The sequence below is a fragment of the Zophobas morio genome, unplaced genomic scaffold, assembly GCF_036711695.1.
Source record: "Zophobas morio isolate AGI-343-1 ecotype UQ-CSIRO unplaced genomic scaffold, CSIRO_AGI_Zmor_V1 ptg000010l, whole genome shotgun sequence".
NCBI lineage: Eukaryota > Metazoa > Arthropoda > Insecta > Coleoptera > Tenebrionidae > Zophobas > Zophobas morio.
The window spans coordinates 3039245-3062999 of NW_026972115.1; the positions used below are offsets into that span (position 1 = coordinate 3039245).

The 23755-nt window shown below is 30.5% G+C and overlaps 1 protein-coding gene across 1 annotated transcript in view; it reads right to left on the reverse strand.

Annotated features, from left to right (window-relative positions):
- LOC135126140 (GTP-binding protein REM 1-like) overlaps positions 1–23755 on the reverse strand; it is a 150937-nt gene that overhangs the window by 89351 nt on the left and 37831 nt on the right. Inside the window, exon 2 of the mRNA XM_064051972.1 lies at positions 10617–10803. Coding sequence (XP_063908042.1) covers positions 10617–10803 — 187 coding nt within the window. The remainder of the gene's footprint in view (positions 1–10616; positions 10804–23755) is intronic.

Below are 23755 nucleotides of genomic sequence, written 5' to 3' on the forward strand. Positions count from 1 at the left end.
AAAAACCTTTCGATCTGTCCGTCTGCAGACCGGGCATTTCATCAACTGTAATCCTATAATCTGCACCGACATCTGCTCCTCTGACATGCTTAATCCACTTTTGATTAGTATTTCCGTCATCGGAGAACTCAAAAAAAGATTCATTAACGTAATGAGAGGATATGAAAAAGCAAAAGTTAAATTTTTATGGAACCGGGCTAAAGTTAACAGAATCGTCAAGGCAATTACCGAAAGGTAAGAAGCGAGATCCCGGACTGATCCCCGCAGCAAATAAAAGTTTTTTAAGAGCTTCAACGTCCCTTAATTAATTGGAGTCTATTCTCGGGGCGCCTTGGCCTAAATTTCGCGAAACTCCTCAACACAGAAACGATATTTATTTCGAAAAAAATTGCGGTAAACGAGGCGGTGCCACTGCCCCAGAATGCGAAGAAAATGTTTATTATAATAGGGTCTTCTCTAACTGACCGGAAATTGTAGCAAACGTATGATTAATTCATGTTTAAATTAAACCCTGGGGCTACAGCGACCCTCAATTTTCTCGACATTTTCAGGCGGATCTGTGGAAAATTCATGCGGGAAGTAGTGGACACGGGCTTTGTTCGGTTATAAACTAAAATGCAGGCGTATGCCGGTATTAATATTACTAAATCATACATGAGCGACGACCTTTATTGTGATGGATTTGTTTGATGGTGGTTTAATGGCAAAGCGGTGTTTAATTTCATCGAAGGCAATTTTGCGTGGGACGTCTGCTTTACATCTGCTAGAATATGCACAATTCTGTGCCCATGTTTCGGTGTAATCACGAGGAGATCTTGGTAATTATGATAAAAGCTATGCGCTGAAAAATTTATAGTGATTGTGCCAAGGATTCAGAATGCTGTCAACTGGAGCGCTGTTTGTCTAGGCGAGAACATCTGGCAGTTTTTCATACCTAGAAATCATTGTTAGTATTAACAACGAAAATTTCAACGCATTGTTGGTGCATTCCACTATTATATTGTAGTCTTCACAGTTTAATTGAAGTTAAAATATATCAAAATAAAAGTTTACAATTAATTATTTCTTAATCCTGTACATCCAACACTTTTTTTTTTTGCAAAACGAACTTCATCAAATTGGCCTGGAGGTGTTCATTCTTATAAAAAGTTTCATCGAGACCAAGAATCTGTTCTTATTTTTGTCATTAGTTTGCGAATAACGCAGAAAAATGCTTTTCTTTGAAAAAAAAATAAGTATGTGAAATCGGTCCCAAACGGAATCGTTTATTTTAACTCTGTGCTGGCTACTTTGTTATTTTTGCCCAGACTTGACGATTCTTAAAGTGCTACATATTACCATCAAAAGCACCATACTTTAAATTTTTATGGACCCGGCGCCTCCAACATTTTCACCTAAAAATTCAACGGTGTCAAATCGCTTTAAAAATTGCTCACTGGTATCAGAAGACAAAGAAGGAGGCAAATAAACTCTCGTTTCAGCTGTATTTCTTTGAATAACGGTAAAAAGTAGGTTTTTATGATCAAAATTGAATTAATCGAAGTTGATTCAAAAGAGGATCATTTACTTCGGTTCAAATCATTGCCACTCTTTTTATTTTCGGTCAAATTTCTAGATCTATCAAAAACTGTACAATTTCTTATAAAATGTAATGTTTTAGGTACAAATTCACTATGATTTCGTCAAATAAATGTTTTAATTATTTATTATCCCGGCGCCTCCACCATTTTTACCGAAAAATTTAAAAAGCATCAAATCGACTTGAATCTTGCTCATTGGTATCGGGAGATCAAGACGAAGAAGAAATGACATTTGTTTCAACTGTTTTTCTTTGAATTAAGGAAAAAATGTGTTTCTACTGGAAAAATTGAATTAATGGAATCGGTTCAAAAGAAATTATTCTACTTTGCTTCAAGTTAGTGCCCCTCTTGTTATTTTGTCTCGAGTTTAAAAAACTTATTAAAAGAAGGAAAAGTTCATATGCAAATTTCTTAAAACTCGGTGAAATATTTTTTTTAAATTATGTAGTTTTTATCCCGACGTCAACACCATTTTTACCCAAAAAAAATAATTCTTGGTCTGATCACCCTGAAAATTGCTTATTCGAATCGAAAGCACAAGAAAAACAAGAATTGATTGTTATTTCAGTTGTATTTCTTCGAATACTCCTTAAGGTATGGGCTTTCCTGAGAAAAATTAAAATAATCGGAATCAATTCAAAATAGGAGCATCTACTTTGGTTGAAAAGAGAATTTGTGCTCTTTTTTTTCGCTCTAGTTTCTAGATCTATCAATAAATGCATAATTTCTGGTAAAAGGTAATATTTAGTGTACAAATCCCCTAAGAATTTGTCAAATAAATATATTTTTAAATTTATTGTCCCGGCGCCTCCACCATTTTTACCCAAAAATTTAAAAAGTATCAGATCGACTTGAAACTTGCTCATTGGTATCGGGAGATCAAGATGAAGAAGAAAAGACATTTGTTTTAACTGTTTTTCTTTGAATTAACGAAAAAATGTGTTTCTACTGGAAAAATTGAATTAATCGAATCGGTTCAAAAGAAAATGTTCTACTTTGCTTAAAATTAGTGCATCTCTTGTTATTTTGTGTAGAGCTTAAAAAACTCATTAAAAGAAAGGAAAGTTCATTTGCAAATTTCTTAAAACTCGATGAAATCTTTTTTTTATTATTATGCAGTTTTTACTTCGACGTCAACACTAATTTTACCAAAAAAAAAAATAATTCTTGGTGTGATCACCCTGAAAATTGCTCATTCCCGTCGGAAACACAAGAAAAACAAGAATAGATTGTTATTTCAATTGTATTACTTCGAATAATCCGGAAGATATGGGTTTTCCTGAGGAAAATTAAAATAATCGGAATCGATTCAAAATGGGATCATCTACTTTGGTTGAAATGACAATTTGTGCTCTTTTTTTTGCTGTAGTTTCCAGATCTGTCAAGAAATGCATATTTTCTTGTAAAAGGTAATATTTTGTGTACAAATCCCCTAAGAATTTTTCAAATAAATATATTTTTTAAATTTATTGTCCCGGCGCCTCCACCATTTTTACCCAAAAATTTTAAAAGTATCAGATCGATTTGAAACTTGCTTATTGGTATCAGGAGATCAAGATGAAGAAGAAAAGACATTTGTTTCAACTGTTTTTCTTTGAATTAACGAAAAAATGTGTTTCCACTGGAAAAATTGAATTAATCGAATCGGTTCAAAAGAAAATGTTCTACTTTGCTTAAAATTAGTGCATCTCTTGTTATTTTGTGTAGAGCTTAAAAAACTCATTAAAAGAAAGGAAAGTTCATATGCAAATTTCTTAAAACTCGATGAAATCTTTTTTTTTTTTATTATGCAGTTTTTACTTCGACGTCAACACTAATTTTACCCAAAAAAAATAATTCTTGGTCTGATCACCCTGAAAATTGCTCATTCCCGTCGGAAACACAAGAAAAACAAGAATGGATTGTTATTTCAATTGTATTACTTCGAATAATCCGGAAGATATGGGTTTTCCTGAGGAAAATTAAAATAATCGGAATCGATTCAAAATGGGATCATCTACTTTGGTTGAAATGACAATTTGTGCTCTTTTTTTGCTATAGTTTCCAGATCTGTCAAGAAATGCATATTTTCTTGTAAAACGTAATATTTTGTGTACAAATCCCCTAAGAATTTGTCAAATAAATATATTTTTTAAATTTATTGTCCCGGCGCCTCCACCATTTTTACCCAAAAATTTAAAAAGTATCAGATCGACTTGAAACTTGCTCATTGGTATTGGGAGATCAAGATGAAGAAGAATAGACATTTGTTTCAACTGTATTTCTTTGAATTAACGAAAAAATGTGTTTCAACTGGAAAAATTGAATTAATCGAATCGGTTCAAAAGAAATTGTTCTACTGTGCTTCAAGTTAGTGCCTCTCTTGTTATTTTGTCTCGAGTTTAAAAATTTATTAAAAGAAGGAAAAGTTCATATGCAAATTTCTTAAAATTCGGTGAAATATATTTTTTTTAATTTTGTAGTTTTTACCCCGACCTCAACACCATTTCTACCAAAAAAAAAAAATCATTCTTGGTCCGATCATCCTGAAAATTGCTTATTCCAATCGGAAGAACAAGAAAAACAAGAATGGATTGTTATTTCACTTGTATTACTTCGAATAATCCGGAAGATATGGGCTTTCCTGAGAAAAATTAAAATAATCGGAATCAATTCAAAATAGGAACATCTGCTTTGGTTGAAATGAGAATTTGTGCTCCTTTTTTCGCTCTAATTTCTAGATCTATCAAGAAATGCATAATTTCTTGTAAAAGATAATATTTTGTGTACAAATCCCCTAAAAATTGGTCAAATAAATATAGTTTTCTAATTTATTGTCCCGGCGCCTGCACCATTTTTAACCAAAAATTTAAAAAATATCAGATCGACTTGAAACTTGCTCATTGGTATCGAGAGATCAAGATGAAGAAGTATAGATATTTGTTTCAATTGTATTTCTTTGAATTAACGAAAAAATGTGTTTCTATTGGAATGATTGAATTAATCGAATCGATTCAAAAGAAGATGATCTACCTTGCTTCAAATTAGTGCCTCTCTTGTTATTTTGTTTCGAGTTTAAAAAACTTATTAAAAGAAGGGAAAGTTCATAAGCAAATTTCTTAAAACTGGGTGAAATATATTTTTTTTTGATTATGTAGTTTTTACACCATTTTCACCCAAAAAAAAATCTTAGTCTGATAACCCTGAAAATTGCTTATTCCAATCGGAAGCACAAGAAAAACAACAATGGATTGTTATTTCAGTTATATTTCTTCGAATAATCCGGAAGATATGGGCTTTCCTGAGAAAAATTAAAATAATCGGAATCGATTCACAATAGGATCATCTACTTTGGTTGAAATGAGAATTTGTGCTTTTTTTTTCGTTCTCGTTTCTAGATCTATCAATAAATGCATAATTTCTTGTAAAAGGTAATAATTTGTGTACACTTCTCCTAAAAATTTGTCAAATTAATATATTTTTTAAATTTATTGTCCCCGCGCCTCCAAAATTTTTACCCAAAAATTTAAAAAGTATCAGATCGACTTGAAACTTGCTCATTGGTATCGGGAGATCAAGATGAAGAAGAAAAGACATTTGTTTCAACTGTTTTTCTTTGAATTAATGGAAAAATGTATTTCTGTTGGAAAAATTGAATTAATCGAATCGGTTCAAAAGAAAATGTTCTACTTTGTTTCAAATTAGTCTCTCTTGTTATTTTGTCTCGAGTTTAAAAATTTATTAAAAGAAGGAAAAGTTCATATGCAAATTTCTTAAAACTCCGCGAAATATTTTTTTTTTAAGTTATGTAGTTTTTCCCCCGACGTCAACACCATTTTTATCAAAAAAAAAAAAAATTCTGGGTCTTATCACCCTGAAAATTGCTTATTCCAATCGGAAGCACAAGAAAAACAAGAATGGATTGTTATTTGAATTGTATTACTTCCAATAATCCAATCAATAATAATAATAATAATATTTCTTCGAATACTCCTTAAGGTATGGGCTTTCCTGAGAAAAATTCAAACAATCGGAATCGATTCAAAATAGGATCGTCTACTTTGGTCGAAATGAGAATTTGTGCTCTTTTTTTCGCTCAAATTTCTAGTTCTATCAAGAACTGCATAATTTTCTTGTAAAAGGTAATATTTTGTGTACAAATTCCCTAAGAATTTTTCAAATAAATATATTTTTTAAATTTATTGTCCCGGCGCCTCCGCCATTTTTACCCAAAAATTTAAAAAGTATAAAATCGACTTAAAACTTGCTCATTGATATTGCGAGAGACATTGGTTTCAAGTGTATTTATTTGAATTAACGAAAAAATGTGTTTCAATTGAAAAATTGAATTAATAGTAACGATTCAAAACAAAATGTTCTACTTTTCTTCAAATTAGTGCCTCTCTTGTTATTTTGTCAAGAGTGTAAAAAACTTACTAAAAGAAGGGAAAGTTCATATGCAAATTTCTTAAAACTTGGTGAAACAAATATTTTAAAATAGTTATTACCCCGATATTAACACCATTATTATCAAAACAAAAAACAAATTTTCTTCAGATCATCCCGAAAGTTGCTCATTCCCATGTGAAGCAGAAAAAAAAAAGAAGAATAGATTGTTATTTCAGTTCTACTTCTACGAATAATCCAGAGGAAAATTAAAATAATCGAAATCGATTCAAAAGAGGACCATCTACTTTGCTTAAAATCAAAATTTGTGCTCTTATTTTGTCTCAAATTTCCAACTCTATCAAGAAATGCATAATTTCATCTAAAATCTTATATTTTATGTACAACTTCCCTAAAAATTTGTGAATAAATTTTTTTAATATTATAATCTCGGCGCCTCCACAATTTTACACAAAAAATTTGAAAAATGTCAAATCGTCTTGAAACTTATACATTGGTATCGAAAGACAAGCATAAAGAAGAATAGACCCTTGTTTCAACTGTACTTCTTCGAATCAACGAAAAAATGTATTTTTATTGGGAGAATTGGAGTAATCTAAATCAACTCAAAAGAAGAACTTCTACTTTAGTTTAAATTAGTGCCCCTCTGGTTAATTTGTCCAGAGTTTAAAAAATCTATTAAAAGAAAGGATGGTTTATACAAAAATTTCTTAGAACATGGTGAAATAAATATTTTAAATTAGTTTTTAACCCCACGGGAACACCATTTTTAGAAAGTTACTCATTCCCATCGGAAGCACAAGAAAAAGAAGAATAGATTGCTATTTCAGTTCTATTTCTTCAAATAATCCATAAAATATGGGCTTTCTTGAGAAAAATTAAAATAATTCAAATCGATTCAAAAGAGGATCATCTACTTTGCTTAAAACCAAAATTTGTGCTCTTATTTTCTCTCAAATTTCCGGGTCTATCAAGAAATGCATAATTTCATGTAAACTCTAATACTTTAAGTACAATTTCAATAAAAATTTGTGAAATATATTTTTTTAAATATTATAATCCCGGCGCCTCCACCAATTTTACACAAAAAATTTGAAATGTCAAATCGTCTTGAAACTTACTCATTGGTTTCGAAAGACAAACATAAAGAAGAATAGACCTTTGTTTCAACTGTATTTCTTTGAATCAACGAACAAATTTATTTTTATTGAGAAAATTGAATTAATTTAAATCAACTCAAAAGAAGAACTTCTGCTTTAGTTTAAATTTGTTGCCCTCTCGTTAATTTGTCCAGAGTTTAAAAAATCTATTAAAAGAAAGGATGGTTTATACAAAAATTTATTAAAACTTGGTGAAATAAATATTTTAAATTAGTTTTTACCCTGACGGCAACACCATTTTTAGAAAAAAAAATCTTGATTAGATCATCCCGCAAGTTGCTCATTCCCATCGGAAGCACAAGAAAAAGAAGAATAGATTGTTATTTCAGTTCTATTTCTACGAATAATCCAGAAAATATGGGCTTTCCTGAGAAAACTTAAAATAATCGAAATCGATTCAAAGAAGGATCATCTACTTTGCTTAAAATCAAAATTTGTACTCTTATTTTCTCTCAAATTTCCAGGTCTATCAAGAAATGCATAGTTTCATGTAAAATCTAATACTTTAAGTACAATTTCAATAAAAATTTGTGAAATATATTTTTTTAATATTATGATCCCGGCACCTCCACCATTTTTACACAAAAAATTTGAAAAGTGTCAAATCGGCTAGTAACTTACTCATTGGTATCGAAAGACAAACAGAAAGAAGAATAAACCCTTGTTTCAACTGTATTTCTTCGAATCAACGAAAAAATGTATTTTTATTGGGAAAATTGAATTAAACTAAATCAACTCAAAAGAAGAACTTCTACTTTAGTTTAAATTAGTGCTCCTCTCGTTAATTTGTCCAGATTTTAAAAAATCTATTAAAAGAAAGGATGGTTAATACAAAAATTTCTTAGAACATGGTGAGAAATATTTTAAATTAGTTTTTACCCCGACGACAACACCATTTTTAGAAAAAAACAATTCTTGATTAGATCATCCCGAAAGTTGCTCATTCCCATCGGAAGCACAAGAAAAAGAAGAATAGATTGTCATTTCAGTTCCATTTCTAAGAATAATCCAGAAAATATGGGCTTTCCTGAGAAAAATTAAAATAATCGAAATCGATTCAAAAGAGGATCATCTACTTTGCTTCAAATCAAAATTTGTGCTCTTATTTTCTCTCAAATTTCCAGCTCTATCAAGAAATGCACAATGTCTTGGTAAAAGTAATATTTTATGTACAAATTCCGTAAGAATTTGTCAAATGAAGAAATTTTTTAAAATTATTGTCCTATTTTGACCCAAAAAATTAAAATTTGTCAGATAGTCCTGAAACCTGCTCATCGGTATCGGAAGACCAAGATGAAGAAGAATTAGACTCTTGTATCAAATGTATTTCTTTGCATTAAACAAAAAATGTGTTTTTATTGGGAAAATTGAATTAGTAGAAGTCGATTCAAAAGAAGATATTTTACTTTGGTTTAAATTAGTGCCTTTCTTGTTATTTTGTCTGCAGTTTAAAAAACCTCTTAGAAGAAAGAACAGTTCATCTACAATTTTTAATTTTTAAATAGTTATTATCACAATGTCAACACCATTTCTATAAAAAAAAAATCTTGATATTTCAGTTCTATTTCTTCGGATAATCTAGAAAATATGGGTTTTCCTGAGAAAAATTAAGCACAAGAAAAAGAAGAATAGATTGACATTTCAGTTCTATTTCTTTGAGTAATCCAGAGAATATGGGCCTTCCTGAAAAAAATTAAAATAATCAAAATCGATTCAAAATAGGATCATCTACTTTGGTTGAAATCAGAATTTGTGCTCTTATTTTCGCTCAAATTTCGAGATGTATGAAGAAATGCATAATTTCTTGGAAAATATAATATTGTATGTATAAATTCCCGAAAAATTTGTCAAATAAATGTATTTTTTAATATTATTGTCCCGGCGCCTCCACCATTTTTATCCAAAAAATTTAAAAAGTGTCAAATCGTCTTGAAACTTACTCATTGGTATCGGAAGATCAAGATCAAGAAGAGTAGACACTTGTTTCAACTGTACTTCATTGAATTAACGAAAAAATGTGTTTTATTGGGAAAACTGAATTAATCGAAATCGATTTACAAAAAGATGTTCTACTTTAGTTCAAATTAGAGCCTCTCTTGTTATTTTGTCTCCAGTATTTTTAAATTTGACCTGACCTGACTTGACCTGCAAGGTATTTGGCAAATTTGTTCCTATTTTCATGGTATTAAGTACGATATTTAAAAAGTTGCATCATTCCTTCTAGTTTATGTTACTTTGTATAAAAGTTTTTTAAAAATTCTTGAAATATACACTTCATTATTTCTTAACCTGGTGTCTACACAATTTTTTTAACAAGACGCAAACTTGGTCAACTTGATCTGGAAATAACGAAATAAAGAAGATTTTTAAAGTTATATGCCCAAATAAGGATAAAATTCTCTTCGAAGTACTTTCTTTTATCGTGTTCTACTGAATTTCGAACTTAGGAGACTGTCTTTGCCCGCTGGGGATAGTCTTTTGTGACGTAATTAAGAATTTTCGGGTACAGTAGCAACTCCTGATGTTTATTTTTTGTTTAAAATATTACACTTTATTTAACTTTGATATATAGGATGCATTTTTTCAAGCAATAAAATGGCGCAGTCAGTAGAATTTATATTTCCCACAGTTACAAAAAAAATCGTAGTTTGTTTAAACATTACGGGTTTTTCAACAAAACTGAATACCAACATTCTAATTTTGCTCAATGACCTTTCAGTTTCCAGCACACGAACCCCTTACAAATGTAACTAACTTATCGCCCTTTAAATACTTCATCGTCTACGAATCCCTCAAAATTAAGCCGGATCGAATCTCTCATAAATGCTGGATGCGCCTGGGGACGTCCACCTTTATGCGAAAAACTGATAAAAATTTAATTAACTCTGAGTGACTGTTTGCATTTTATATCGTCCACCTGAAGCACAGCACAGGAAATTGGAATCCATAACCGGCGAAATTCGCATGACGCGGCCGTTTGTTTTCGAGGGTCATTCTCGATCTATTGTGTCGTTAGTTCGTCGCTCTGATTTTTCATTTGAACTTTGAATGCGAACCGTTGGATTTTATCAGGGTTTTATTCACGTCGTGAAAGCGAAGACAGATTGGTTGCCGTTGAATAAAACCGGACGTTGCTGCAACAGAGTGGCCTGCAGCTAAATGTACGGCGTAAAGTGGAAATGTTATGCAAATTTATTTTAGCGCAGCTGATAAAGAGCTCAACTTTGTAATAAGCGGAGTTATGGAAGTTGCAGCGAAACTGCTAAAGTTGCCCTTTGTTCGAGGACTTTTATCATTTTTCCGGGCTGACCGCTCAAATTAGACGCCGCTGAGGCGTACTTCTCCATTTAGAAGTATATACATAATTCATTCGGGGAATTGTTCTTCCACGTGTGACGGTGTTTAACATATTGTGGTATTTACGACACAACGCAGCTTTTAGAATTTTCGCGAGTTTCATTTAACCGCGACGCATAAATTTTGCACTTACCTGCTGGCCGTGGAGTTGACGCTGGTATTAGACCTGGATCTCCTGTTTATAATGGAATCTCCGCAATTGACTACACCCCCTTTGTTCGTAATACTGAAAGTCCTCAACCGGTAGAGATCATCGCTGAGCCGAGGGTTGTAAGCCTTCTCCGGAAGGGAGCACACCCTGGGCCGTATGTGGTCTGGAACTGAATAATTGAAATATTCAGAATTCGAGGAATTCCACAAGCGAAAACAAACAGGACGTTTTTCCGTTTCTGCAAAAGCAGATCGATTTAACAACGGAAATGGAAGAGAAGCGTTCCACTCCGGGGTGGTTTTTGCAATAATTGGCGAGGAAATGGAAAGAATGGAACGGGGGTTGATTGAAATTTTTGTATTATTTCCTGGAGGATAGGTAAGCAAATAAAGCTCTATTATTTCGACCGTTCCAAATTTTTTTGCAGGACGAAGCAGGATCGCAAATTTTAATTCCTGTTTGTGGCCGCCGGATGAAATTTCTTTGGCCAGGTGGGCGGCGGATTGGCGGATGTGATTCGAGCTTTACGTGGAAAAATGGCACAAGTATTTTTTAAATGTCATGTTTGTTAAAGAGACAACTTTTAAAGCTTTGTTCGAAGCCCGTCTGTGCTTAAATGTCAACAAAGGGGCTTTGTGTCGATATTGAAGTTTTCACAAATAAGAGAATTGCGTAATGTGAATCATTCAAGTCAAAATCGCAAAATAACAACTAGAAGAAGGCAACCAACACACGGTGTTTTACACGCTTTTGGAGTCTATTTTAAGCCTACTTGTTGAAGAATGGCGCGTAATTGGCGCATTTTCGGCAACATTTTAATCTCTACAAAGCAAACAACTGTTCCATTTTAATAAACCGCATTTCCATAAAATAACTTTCTTAGCTTACCAGTTTTATTAAAACGTAAATAAATTAACAGCTCACAAACGCGGCAATAATTAATGGAAGATCTTCTCGTTTTATTCGAAGACGAAAGGGGGTATAATGGAAAATCTCCGATATCTCCAGTATATTATCTCGCAGTGTATCAAATTTACGGAGTCGTAACCTTTCGATATTTTGCGGATGGCTGTTCCAAGCTTGTGGGGATTTTAATTAGGGTAATGTGGAAAGTGTAAACAAATCGGGTACTGTGTTCGCAAGTTGGAGTAAAGATTTCGAGAGGAAAATGGAAACAAGGCGTTGTTTTAAGTTCTTCGCGCTGATTTTAGAGTATTAACGTAGTGAAAATTAAAAGTACACATTCTCATTCTCATCCTTCGCATTTTTTTTTTGGTTGCTAAATCTTAAGTTCTATTTCAAAAGTTCTTCTAGGGTTACATTTTCGTTGATAATACTTCGCCTTAACTAGAAATATTTTCTTGTACATTTTGAGCTCTAAAAATTACTTTCGGGCTCATTTCTTCGATAATTCGTACCATTTTTCCAGAATCGCCCATTCAAATGTGACAGTGTTTGGATTGCTTTAAAAAATTGCATTTCAAACAGAATATTATTAAAATCGTGCCTCGGAACCATAAAAAAGCTGTATTTTTGGAATCAGCACGTTAAAATCGATATCCCAGAATTTTTTGAGGATTTTCAGACAACTTTCCAAAACCAAAATTTTTTAAATTAAGCATGAAAATTTACATCGCCTACTGAATTTTGACAATTTTTCAGATTTTTTAAAAAATAGCTTTTCAAAACGAATAGTCCTAAAATCCTATCCAGAGACAAAAAAATGCCTTATTTTTGGATTCAGCATATCAAAATCTACATCCCACAACGTTTTTAGAATTTTTAGACAACTTTTCCAAAACCAAAATTCTTCATTAATTATGAAAATTTCGAAATTTTCTTAAGTAAAGATATTTTCTTCTACATTTCGATTTGCAAAAGTTACTTTCAGACTCATTTCTTCGTTAAATGTTACCATTTTTCCAAAATCACCTATTGAATTACGACAGTATTTTGGATTTAAAAAAAATGCATTTCAAAGCGAATATTCCTAGAGTCCTGCCCTGGGACCCAAAAAATACTACATTTTTGGACTCAGCACATCTAAATCTATGTTCCAGAATTTTTTCAAAATTTTTAGACAACGTTTCGAAAACCAAAATTTTTCGATAATTATGAAACTTTCGGAGCTTTTGATCACCTGGAAACTTAACTAAAGTTATTTTCTTGTACATTTCGACTTACAGAAGTTACTTTCGGCGTCACTTATTCGATAAATCGTACCATTTTTCCAGAATCGCCCATTGAATTATGACAGTTTTTGTTTCTGAATTCGATTGATGCCGATTCTAGAGTAAAATCAGGAGATTAAAAAAATGGTCGAAAGTTATTTCAACGATAAGAAATTTATTTAAAATGAAATAATGCTTCCCGAAAGGTCGAAAAACTGGAAAATCGAAATATCGAAAAATTGAAACATCGGAATGTCGATAAAACGAGAAAATGACACTTAAAAAAATTCTAAGTATCGAAATCCGAAAAGTCGAAAAATCGAAAAATCAATAAATAACTCGAAAAATTAAAAAACCCAGAAATGAAAAAATTCCCAAAACTGAATTGTTGATAAATTGAGAAATCTAAAAATCGAAAAGTCCAAAAATTGTAAAATAAAAAATTTTCAAAATTCGAAAAATTGAAAAACAGAAATATCGAAGAACTTCGAGAAATCGAGCAGTCGAAAATACAAAATTTATAAAACGGAAAATTTAAAATATTGAAACATTGAAGAATGAAAAAATCGAAAAATTGAGAAATTAAATATCACAAAAATCCAAAAATTGAAAAATCTAATATTTAAAAATCGAAAAATTAAAAAATTGAAAAATTGAAACTTCAAAAGATACAGAGATCAAAAAATCAAAAAAAAAACACAAAAATGAGAAATCGAAATAGCCCAAAATGGAACAATTTGAAAAATTTGAAAATTTAATCTTGAAAAAATCGAAAACTTGAAAATCCAGAAATGGTGCAATCAAAAAATCGAAATCTCGTTAACGGAAGAAATCGAAAAATAGAAATATCGAAGAACTGAAAAAAAATCGAAAATTCGACAAGTTGAGCAATTGAAAAACATGAAATTTAAAAAATTTAAAAATCCAATAAATCGAAAAACCGAAACATCAAACATTTGAGACATCAATACGTAAATCGAAAAATTAAAAAACCCAGAAGTGAGAAAATTCCCAAAATTGAATTGTTGAAAAATTGAGATATCTAAAAATCGAAGTCGTCCAAAAATTGTAAAATCAAAAATTCAAAATATTCGAAAAATTAAAAAATAAAAATATCTAAGAACTCAAAAGCCGAGAAATTGAGCAATCAAAAATATATAATTTAAAAAATGGAAAAATTTAAATACTGAAACATTAAAGAATCTAGAAATTGAAATATCAAAAAATTCAAAAATTGAAAAATCGAAAAATTCAAAAATTGAAAAATCGAAAAATTAAAAAATTGAAAACCCAAAAAATCAAAATATCGAGAAAAAAATCCAAACATCGAAAAATTGAAAAACTTACACTTGAAAAGATCCAGAAATCGATAAGTCGAAAAGTCGAAAAATGAAAAAAAAATGAGATATCGAAATAGCCCAAAATCGAAAAATTTTAAAATAAAAAAATTTAAACTTGAAAAAATCGATAACTTGAAAATCGAGAAATGGAGCAATCAAAAAAGCGAAACATCCAACCTCGTTAAAGGGAGAAATCGAAAATAGAAATATCGAAGAACTGAAAAAATCGAAAATTCGACAAGTCGAGCAATCGAAAAATATAAAATTTAAAAAATTGAAAAATCCAGAAAACCGAAAAACAGAAACATCAAACATTTGAAACATCAATAAGTAAATCGAAAAATCAAAAAACTCAGAAGTGAGAAAATTCCCAAAACTGAATTGTTGAAAAACTGAGATATCTAAAAATCGAAAAGTTGTCCAAAAATTGTAAAATCAAAAATTCAAAATATTCGAAAAATTGAAAAATAGAAATATCTAAGAACTGAGAAACCGAGAAATTGGGCAATCGAAAATACAAAATTAAAAAAAAAATGGAAAAATTTAAATACTGAAACATTGAAGAATTGAAAAATCTAAAATTTAAAAATCCAAAAACTAAAAAATCCAAAACCCGAAAGAACGAAATACCGAGAAAAAGAATCCAAACATCAAAAAATTGAAAAATTAATAAAATGAGAAGTCGAAATATTGAAAACTTTAAAAAATTAAACTTGAAAAAATCGAAAACTTGGCAAAAAATTCGATAATTTGGCAAGTCGAGGGATCAAAAAATATAAAATTGAAAAATTAATATAACGAAAAATTTACAAATCGACAATTGAAGCATCAACCTGGAACCAAAAAAATTCTACATTTTTGGAATTAGCACATCTAAATCGAATGTCGATAAATCGCTAAAATGACAGATCAAAACATTTTTAAAAGTTGTTGGATTAAAAAATCAAAATCCGTAAAGTCAAAACATTAATAAATGGAAAAATTAAAAACCCCAGAAATGAAAAATTTCACAAAATTCAATTGTTGAAAAATTAAGAAAAGTCCAAAAACTGCAAGATCAAAAATTATAAAAATTCGAAAAATTGAAAGAAAAATAGAAATATCGAGGAACTGAAAAGTCGAGAAATCGAGCAATCGAAAATACTAAATTTAAAAAGTGGAAAAATTAAAATATTAAAACACTTAAGAATGAAAAAAATTTAAAAATCGAATAACTGAAATATCAAAAAATTTAAAGTTTAAAAATAAAAAAAATTAAAAATTCGAAAACCCGAAAAATGGAGAAATCGAAAAATTCAGACAACGAAAAATTGAAAAACTGAATCTTCAAAAGATCCAAAAATCGAAAAGTGAAAAAGTCAAAAAATCAAAAAAATGGGAAATTATTAGCCCAAAATCGAATAATTGAAAAATTAAAAAAATTAACCTTAAAAAATCGAAAACTTGAAAATCGAAAAATAGAGCAATCAAATCGAAACATCGAAATATCGAAAAACCGAAAAAAAATCGAAAATTCTACAAGTCGAGCAATCGAAAAGTATAAAATTTTAAAAATTTGAAGAATTAAAATAATGAAAAACTGGAAAATCGAGAAATCGAAGCATCAAAAAATGGAAAAATTGAAAAATTGAAAAATCTAAAATCTAAAAATTAAAACAGTTTATGGATTTTTTAAAAAATTGCATTTCAAATAGAATAATCCTAAAATCCAGTCCTGGGACCCAAACAATTCTATGTTTTTGGAATCAGCAGATCTAAATCTGTTTTGTAGAATTTTTTGAAAATTTTAAGACAACTTTTTCATAACATAAAATTTATGAAAATTTCGAAATTTCCCATTACTTTCGACACTCAACTAAAGATATTTTCTTATACACTTCAACCTCCAGAAGTTACTTTAGGCTTTATTTCTTCAATAAATCCTACCATTATTCCAGAATCGTCCACTGAATTATGACAGTTTTTTGGATTTTTTAATAAATAACTGTTCAAACCGAGTAATCGGAAAATCCTGCCCTAGAACTTATAAACACACTATATTTTTGGAATCAGCACATTGAAATCTATATCCTACAATTTTTTTAGAATTTCTAGAGAACTTTTCCAAATCCAAAATTGTTCAAAAATTATAAAAACTTCGAAAATTTAGATTACTTTCGATACTCAACCCAAGGTATTTTCTTGTACATTTCAACCTCCAGAAGTTACTCTAGGCTTTATTTCTCCAATAGATCCTACCATTATTCTAGAATCACCCACTGAACTATGACAGTTTTTTTGGATTTTTTTAAAAATAACTGTTCAGACCGAGTAATCGTAAAATCCTGCCCTGGAACTTATAAAAACACTATATTTTTGGATTCAGCACATTGAAATCTATATCCTACAATTTTTTGAGAATTTTTAGGCAACTTTTCCAAATCCAAAATTGTTCAAAAATTATAAAAATTTCGAAATTTTTGATCACTTTCGATACCCAACCAAAGATATTTTCTTGTATATTTCAACTTCCAGAAGTTACTTTCAGCCTCATTTCTTTGATAAATCGAACCATTTTTCCAGAATCGCCCATTGATGTGTGATAGTTTTTTGGATTTTTAAAAAAATAACATTCCAAACCGAATAATCCTACAATCCTGTTCCAGGACCCAAAAATGCTTTATTTTTGGAACCAGCACATCGAAATCTATATCCTACAATGTTTTGAGAATTTTTAAACAATTTTTCTAAAACCAAAATTTTTCAGAAATAATGAAAATTTCAAAATTTTCGATCACGTTCGAAACTCAACTAAAAAATTTTCTTGTATATGTATTTAGACTTCCAAAAGTTACTTTCGGCCTCATTTAATTTTTTTCGATAAATTCTACCATTCTTCCAGAATCGCCCACTGAATAATGACAGTTTTTTGGATTTTTGTATTAAATAACTGTTCAAACCGAGTAATCGTAAAATCCTGCCCCGGCACTTATAAAAACACTATATTTTTGGAATCAGCACATTGAAGTCTATATCCAATAATATTTTGAGAATTTTTAGGTAAGTTTTCCAAATCCAAAATTGTTCAAAAATTATAAAAATTTAGAAATTTTCGATCACTTTCAATACTCAAATAAAGATATTTTCTTGGACATTTCAACTTCCAGGAGATATTTTCAGCCTCGTTTTTTTTTTTTTTGATAAATCGAACTATCCAAAACCAAAATTTTTCAAAAATTATGAAATTTTCGAAATTTTCGATCACTTTGGATACTCAACTAAAGATATTTTCTTGCACATTTCAACTTCCAGAAGTTCTTCGATAAATTCTACCATTTTTCCAGAATTGCCTACTGAATTATGACAGTTTTTGCGGTTTTTAAAAAATAACTGTTCAATTGGAATAATCGTAAAATCCTGCCCTGGAACTTATAAAAACACTATATTTTTTGAATCAGCTAATCGAAATCTATATCCTACAATTTTTTGAGAATTTTTAGGCAACTTTTCCAAAACCAGAATTGTTCAAAAATTATGAAAATTTCTAAATTTTCCATTACCTTCGCTACTCAACTAAAGAAATTTTCTTGTACATTTCAACTTCTAGAAGTTGCTTTCATCCTCATTTCTTTGGTAAATCGTACCATTTTTGCAGAATCGCCCATTGATATGTATATGGCAGTTTTTTGGATTTTTAAAAAATAGGATTTCAAACCGATTAATCCTAAAATCCTGTTCAAGGACCCAAAAATGCTTAATTTTTGTTTTAAACAATTTTTCCAAAACCAAAATTGTTCAAAAATTACGAACATTTCGAAATTTTCGATCACTTTGAATGCTCAACTAAAGATCTTTGCTTGTACATTTCAACTTCCAGAGGTTACTTTCGGCCTATTTTTCCAAAATCGCCCACTGAATAATGCAATTTTTTGGATTTTAAGAAATAGCTTTCCAAATCGAATAATCCTATTCAGAGACCTAAAAAATGCTTTATTTTTGGAATCAGAATATCGAAATCTATATCCTACAAGTTTTTTAAAATTTCTCGAGAACTTTTCCAAATCCAAAATTGTTCAAAAATTATAAAAACTTCGAAATTTTAGATCAGTTTCGATACTCAACTAAAGATATTTTCTTGTACATTTCAACTTCCAGAAGTTACTTTAGACTTTATTTCTTCAATAAATCCTACCATTATTCCAGAATCACCCACAGAATTATGACAGTTTTTTGGATTTTTTAAAAAATAATTGTTCAAAGCGAATTACGAAAATTTCAAAATTTTTTGACCACTTAGCACTACAGAAATGTGAGAGAGAAAAATGTTGGTTACCATAATATTAATTTCAATAATTCGTTAAGTGAAATATTTGAAATGAGATTGTTATTAAATTGGAATGATGTATCTGATTTTGCAAAATTTAATTTTTTTGACCTCTCTAAATGAAAAAAAATATATCGACGATGAGATTCGAACCCACGCAGACAAAATTCTTCTTTTGTAAATTAATTGTGGTGAAAAATCAAGGCGGATTTGTAAACCACAAGTGAAGAGACAGAGACCGACCGCAACGGAAGCCCTATTTTTTCGCACACTAGGCGTCTTGAAACGTCTAGTGAAAATGATATAAATTTGAACTAGCGAAACTTGAAAGTTTAGGCTTGACCTGCCCTGACCTAACCTGACATGAATTAGCTTTTGTTTAACCCGACCGGAAATAACTTAACGTAGCTGGACCTCAGCTGCCTTGGCTTGACCTGCCCTATTCAGATTTGACTTAACCTAACCTTACTTGACTTGACCTGACCTGACCTGACCTGACTTAATTTGACCTGATCCGCCCTGACCCGTCCTGACTTGACCAGAACATTTACTGTTTCGTCTAGAACTTGAGGAATAATAACCAAGTAGAGAAATTAGTTCTGGCCATTGTTTCCAGAGGAAATTTCAACAGAATCTCACTAAACACTTGCATTCACTGACATCTCATAAAATAGCCCCAACTACTCAAACAACCCACCAACTATGCTCCGTTTTTCACATTTAAGCCACCTCCACTCCCTCCTCCCGCAAAAAGCGGACAGAAAATCAATGCCTCCCATTTAAATATTACAAAGGCCCGTACATCAATCGGCTAACGAACATCCACAAAGCTGCACTATTAAAGTTTACACTGCAAATACTGAACGTAATACCTCCAACAAACTTGTTTGAATACCCAACGATATCAATTACCTGTCTGCAAACTTCCATTCTGACTTTAAAATTAATTACCTAATCTGTCAGAAAGTCAAAACGTTTTCTCAACTTGGACGCCTTCAAAGTCCCTGCGACAAGAGCACGCCCTTCGAGAGTTCAGATTTTCTTCTCTGAGCCCGATTTAATATTAATAAACACGAGTGGGCGGGCCGAGACAATAACAACAAGGAACTCGAACGGGAAAATCTTTGTTAATTAATCGGCGAGCTGTAGGTTATATAATTATCGCTCGGAGTAAACAACGTAGGCAACCAATTACACGTCAAAAACGCTTATGCAACCCAGAAACAAACGAAAACTTATCTAACGAGCCATAATTACAAAAAGAACGAAGATTATAATCAATATTTATCTAAATATAAGTTGCCTCGTTGTGAACAATATATTAGTTAGCGCCGACTCCCCCCCTCACCTCCCCCATAAAAATGATGACAATAGCCCGTTAATACCCGCCATTACGCCCCCTCCCCCGCCTCGCTAATGGAAATGAATGTTTTAAAAGAGACCTGTTGAGCCGCGTCCTTACAGCGCCTTTTTCAGCCCCCGAGATTCAGGCCGTTGTTTCAGCGACGGTGAATCCGGCGAATGACAGGCGCTCCGTTTCTTGACCTGTCAATACAGGTGCATCCGAAGGGTTCTGTATTGCGTTATGCTCGCATTGTGCAGGGCTGCGAAGACCAGGAGTATTGATTTTCACGTGGATGGAGTTGTAAAGGTAAAGTTGGGTGATAAAATATTAACTTCTGGAGGATGTTATGAGTGTCTAACCGCCGGACCCATAAATTTTTATCGCTGAATTCCCGCTTACGTTAATGGGGAGGGGGTGAAGGCTCTGTTTTCGCTCGTTCGCGCGCGAGCGCCGGGGGAGGGAGTGTTCGGGGGTTTTGTTTTGAATTCGAGGACGATCTAGGAAGCGGGAGAAAGTGGTGCCGATTCTAGGGCACACTACACGTCGGAGAAAAGGGTGCCGATTCTGGAGTAGAACTGGGAAGTAAAAAAAAATTGTCGAAGGTCGAAGGTTATTTCGACCATATGGAATATTCTTAAAATGAAATAATGCTTTCCGAAAATCGAAATATCAAGAAATCGAACAATCAGAAAATTGATAAATAGAGAAATTGGAAAATCAAAAAAATTTAAAAATGGAAAAATGGAAAATTGAAAAATCGAATCCAAAAAGTCAAAAATTGAAAGATCGAGCCATCAAAACATCAATAAATCGAAAAATTGAAAAACACAGAAATTGAAAAATTCCCAAAGTTGAATTGTTGAAAAATTCAACAGCCAAAATCTTGAAAAATCGAGAAATCTAAAAATCGAAAAGCCTAAATACTGGAAAATCCAGAATTTTCAAAATTAGAAAAATTGAAAAATTTAAAAATCGTAAAATTGAAAAAAAAGTGATAAATCGAGAAATCGAACCACCAAAAACTCGAAAAAAATCTAAAATTTAAAAATCGAAATACCCAGAAATCGAATAATACAAACAACGAAAAATCGAAGAATTGAGAAATCGAAATAGCTCAAATTCGAAAAATCCAAGACTTAAAAATTGAAAAATTTAAAAATTTTACTATAAATAAAAAAAAAAGAATAATTAGAAAACACAAATGTAGAATATCTGAAAAATTGAAAAATCAAAAAATTAAAAATCGAACATCGAAAAATTGAAAATTTAGAAAATCGAAAAGCTGAAATGTCGAAAAACCGAAAAACCAAAAATCGAAACATCAAAAAATTGGAAATTAAAACATCAGGTCAAGAAAATGAAAAGTCGACAAGTCGAAAAATCGAAAAATTGACGCATCAATATAGCCCAAAACTGAAAAATTAAAAACTGGAAAATTGAATAATTTTAAATTTAAAAAATTGGAAGCTCGAAAAATCGAGAAACTGAACATTCGAAAGATCTCTATAAATGGAGGAATGAAAAAATTGAGAAATTGAGAAACTAAAAAATCTAAAAATTGAAAAACCGAAAATCGAAAAATCGAAAAATCAAGACTTTTTTAAACAGTGAAAAATTGAAATATGAAAAATCTAAAATTTAAAGATCAAAAACCCGAAAGGTTCAAAAACCGAAAAACCGAGAAATCGAAAAATCGTGACATCGAAAAATTGAAAAACTGAAAAGTTCAAAGTAGAATAAAATCTGGAACTTAAAAAATCGAGAAATGGAACAATCGAAAAATGGAAAAGTCGAAAAATCGAAAATCTAGAAACGAAAAATCCATAATTAAAAAAGCCGAAAATTCGAGAAATCGGAAAACCAAGTCTAAAACCAAGAAGTCGTAAAATAGGAAGATCAAGAAATCGAAATCTCAAAAAATTGAAAAAATTTTGGAAAACAGTAGAATCAAGAGGCAAAAATATGGTTGAAGGTTATTTCGACGATATGAAATTTATTTAAAATAAAATGATGCTTCCCGAAAAGTCGAAAAACTGAAAAATCGAAACATCGAAAAATTGAAACATCAGAATTTCGATAAAACGAGAAAATGACACATCAAAAAATTCTAAAAATGGAAAAATTGAAATATCGAAATCCGAAAAGTCGAAAAATCCCAAAAAAGAAAAAATTCCCAAAATTGAATTGTTGAAAAATTGAGAAATCTAAAAATCGAAAAATCAGAAAGCCAAAGATTTGAAGTTGTGAAAATTTCAAGACTGAAATGACGAAAAATTGAAAAATCAAAAGTTAAAAATCTAACTTCGAAAAATTGAAAATTCAGAAAATCGAAAAGCTGAAAAGTCGAAAAACCGAATAACCGAAAAATCGAAACATCGAAAAATTAGAAATTAAAACATCAGATCAAGAAAATGAAAAGTCGAGAAGTCGAAAAATCGAAAAATTGACACATCAAAATAGCCCAAAACTGAAAAATTAAAAATTGGAAAATTAAAAAAATTTAGATTTAAAAAATTGCAGCTCGAAAAATCGAGAAACTGAACATTCGAAAGATCTCTATAAATTGAGGAATGAAAAAATTGAGAAATTGAAAAACAGAAAAATCTAAAAATTTAAAAACTCAAAAAGTTCAAAAATCGAAAAACCGAGAAAACGAAAAATCGTGACATCGAAAAATTGAAAAACTGAAATATCAGATCAAGAAAATGAAAAATCGAGAAGTCGAAAAATTGAAAAATTGAAACATTTAAGATTCAAAAAAACTGGAAACTTGAAAAATCGGAAAACTGAACATTCGAAAGATCTCGATAAATCGAAAAAAGAAAAAACTTGAGAAATTGAAAAACTGAAAGATCTAAAAATTTAAAAACTGAAAAATGGAAAAATCGAAAATTTAAAACATTTTTAATCATCGAAAAATTGAAAAATTGAAAAATCTAAAACTTAAAGATCGAAAACCCGAAAAATTGAAACCTCGAAATACCGAGAAATCGAAAAATTGAAAAATCTAAAATCTAAAAATTGCAAAATTGGATAATAAAAAAAGCGAAAAGTCGAAAAATCGGAAATCGAGAAATATATAAATAACTAAAAAAATTGAAAAATTGGAAAATCGGCAAACCGAAGATTCGAAAAAGTGAAAATTTCAAGACTGAACTCACGAAAAAATTAGAAATCGAAAAATTGAAAATACGGAAAATCGAAAAGTCGAAAAACCGAAAAACTGAGAAATCAAAATAACCCAAAGCCAAAAAATTAAAAATTGGAAAATTAAAGATTTCAAATAAAAAAAAACTCGAAAAATCTAGCAACTCAGCATTCGATACATCTCGATAAATCGAGAAATGAAAAAAAATTGAGAAATCGAAATCTGAAAAATCTAAAAAATCAAAAACTGAAAAATTAAAATATCAAAAAATTTAAAAACTGGAAGATTGAAAAACCGAAAAATCAAAACCTTTTTTTTAAACATTGAATAGTTGAAAAATTGAAAAATCTCAAATTCGAAAGATCGAAAACCCGAAAAGTCGAAAATTCGAAAACTGAGAAAACGGAAAATTCATAATTAAAAAAATCGAAAAATTTAAAAATCGGAAAACTGAAGTTTCGAAAAACTGAAAATTTCAAAAAAGAAATGAAAAATTGGGAAATCGAAAAACTGAAAAATCGAAACATCGAAAAATTGGAAATTAAAACATCAGATCAAGAAAATGAAAAGTCGAGAAATCGAAAAATCGGAAAATTGACACATCAAAGTAGCCCAAAACTGAAAAATTAAAAATTGGAAAAATGAAAAATTCAAAGTAGAACAAAATCGGGAACTTAAAAAATCGAGAAATGGAACAATCGAACAGTCGAAAAGTCGAAAAATCGAATATATAGAAACGAAAAATCCATAATTAAAAAATTCGAAAAATTGAAAAATCGGAAAACTAAGTCTAAAACCAAGAAGTCGTAAAAAG